The sequence below is a fragment of the Babylonia areolata genome, chromosome 2 (assembly GCF_041734735.1).
Source record: "Babylonia areolata isolate BAREFJ2019XMU chromosome 2, ASM4173473v1, whole genome shotgun sequence".
In the NCBI taxonomy this organism is placed as follows: Eukaryota; Metazoa; Mollusca; class Gastropoda; order Neogastropoda; family Buccinidae; genus Babylonia; species Babylonia areolata.
The window spans coordinates 16,444,469-16,446,968 of NC_134877.1; the positions used below are offsets into that span (position 1 = coordinate 16,444,469).

The 2,500-nt window shown below is 47.6% G+C and overlaps 1 protein-coding gene across 1 annotated transcript in view; it reads right to left on the bottom strand.

Annotated features, from left to right (window-relative positions):
• LOC143276999 (uncharacterized) overlaps nucleotides 1-2,500 on the bottom strand; it is a 140,431-nt gene that overhangs the window by 41,800 nt on the left and 96,131 nt on the right. The window contains exon 6 of the mRNA XM_076581709.1: nucleotides 1,030-1,189. Coding sequence (XP_076437824.1) covers nucleotides 1,030-1,189 — 160 coding nt within the window. The remainder of the gene's footprint in view (nucleotides 1-1,029; nucleotides 1,190-2,500) is intronic.

Here is a 2,500-nt window from a genome sequence, read left to right on the forward strand (position 1 = left end):
GAGAGAGAGAGAGACAAAAAATGAGAGAGAGAGCGAAAAAATGAGAGAGAGAGACAGACATACAGACAGAGACAGACAGACAGACAGAAAATGAGAGACAGACAGACAGACAGAAAATGAGAGAGACTTGATGGGGGTGTTGGAGAGGGGGGTGGAGGTGGAGGGAGGGGGGGGAGGAGGGTTGCAGAGGGCCAGAAGTGAGTTTTGGGCCCCGATCAGGGGAGGGGGTAGGAAGTTAGGGAGGCAGTATTATGTATGTGTGACGGGTGCCGGCAGTTTTTACAGCAAGTTTCAAACTGCAACAGCCCATACATGACATAAACTGGGAATTTACTGGGGGTGCGAGGAAGACAGAGAGTGACAGAGAGAGTGAGAGAGACAGAGAGTGAGAGACAGAGAGAGACAGAGACAGAGGGGGGGGTGGGGGGTGGGGGGGAAGGTGGGAAGGGCGAAACGAAACGGAAATTTAAGCGGGGTATTAAATAAATGACATGCTTTTTTCCACCCTTCCTTGAGGTACATTGAGAGAGAGACAGACAGACAGACAGACAGACAGACAGAAGAACCCCAAACAAAGTCCACCTATGTCAAAAACCACCATACTGACTCACGAAGAGCTCAAGCATGTGCTCTATGACGGCCATGGACTGGGTTTGTGGGCCGTGGTACCAGAAAAACAACAACAAAAAAACAACCAACAACCCCAAATCAAAACAAAAAAAGAACCCAAACAACGTCCTCCAATGTCAAAAGCACCACCACCACCACCACCACCACCACCACCACCACCAGCAGCACCACCACCACCACCACCACCACCACCACCACCACCAGCACCACCACCACCACCACCACCACCAGCAGCACCACCACCACCACCAGCAGCACCACCACCACCACCACCACCAGCAGCACCACCACCACCACCACCACCACCACCACCACCACCAGCACCACCACCACCACCACCACCACCACCACCACCAGCAGCACCACCACCAACACCACCAGCAGCAGCACCATACTGACCCATGAAGAGCTCGGGCATGTGCTCTATGACGGCCATGGAGTGGGTCAGCCGCCCGTGGTGCTTGTCGGCCAGCAGCGAGCACACCTGGCCCACCGACATCTTCTCGTCCACCAGGATGCTCTTGCTGCTCCCGTCCTTGGCGAAGGCACGCACGAACAGCTGCGTAGCGTAGCGTAGCGTAGCGTGCATCACACACACACACACACACACACACACACGCAGGCGCGCGCGCACAGACACAGACACAGGCGCAGGCACGTGCGAACACACACACACACACACACACACACACACACACACAAGAGTAAATATTTTTATTCCAAAAAGTCCCTATGCGGGGGGCACATGAAAAAAAAAAAAAAGAAAAAAAAAGAAGGGCAAAACGCAAGATGATACACGGCGACAATGTATGTGGCAATATTACACGGTACATGACGGACTTGTAAAAAAAAAATTAAAAAAAGTAAAATGAAATAATGCAGTGTTTTAGAGTATTATCTGAACACAAAGCATCTAATTTCAAATAACACAAATAGCATGAACAATAACTAACCCACAGCGTACAGAAATCTAGTCGCACGCGCGCGCGCGCGCGCGCACACACACACATTTCGTATTATTATGAAATGATGACTGTTGCACAAGAGTTTATAAATGCAAGGCAGTGTGTTGAACATCTGGCCAGAGACGGACACACGCACGCACACACGCACGCACGCTCACACACATGCACGCACACACACACACACATGTACACTCACGCGCACGCACGCACACACACACACACAAATCTCTTTTTTTTTTTAATCTTTTTTTATAGGAAAATGACGACTGTTGCACATGGCGTGTAACTTGTAAATAAATGCACGGCAATGTGTTGAATGAACATCTGGCCAGAGAGGCGCGCACGCGCGCACGCACGCACACACACACACACATGCGCGCGCGCACGCGCGCTCACATACATTTCTTATTTCTAGGACAGGATGATTGATGCACACATGTAGCTTGTAAATAAATGAAAGGCAATGTGTTGAGTGAACATCTGGCCAGTAAACCAAATCTGAATTTCTGTGAAAGGAGATAACTCTAAAATGCTGCAATATAGATAGAAATCAAAATTAGACAAAAAAAAAAAAAAAAAAAAAAGTTATCAAAGATGGAATTAACAATAAATAAAACAATGAATGGTTATTTTATCATCTGCATATTATCAAAAACACATTTTATCGTAATCATCATTATTATTATTATCATAAGCATAAAATGACAGACACGAACTGACAAAGAAGGAGCTTAAATCTGTGTGTGTGTGTGTGTGTGTGTGTGTGTGTGTGTGTGTGTGTGTGTGTTGAAAGAGAGTGAGAGAGAGAGAGACAGACAGACAGACAGACAGAGAAACAGAGAGACAGAGAGAGCACAGACAAACAGAGCACACAGATGGACATAATAATTATAGTGAGTTTCTTT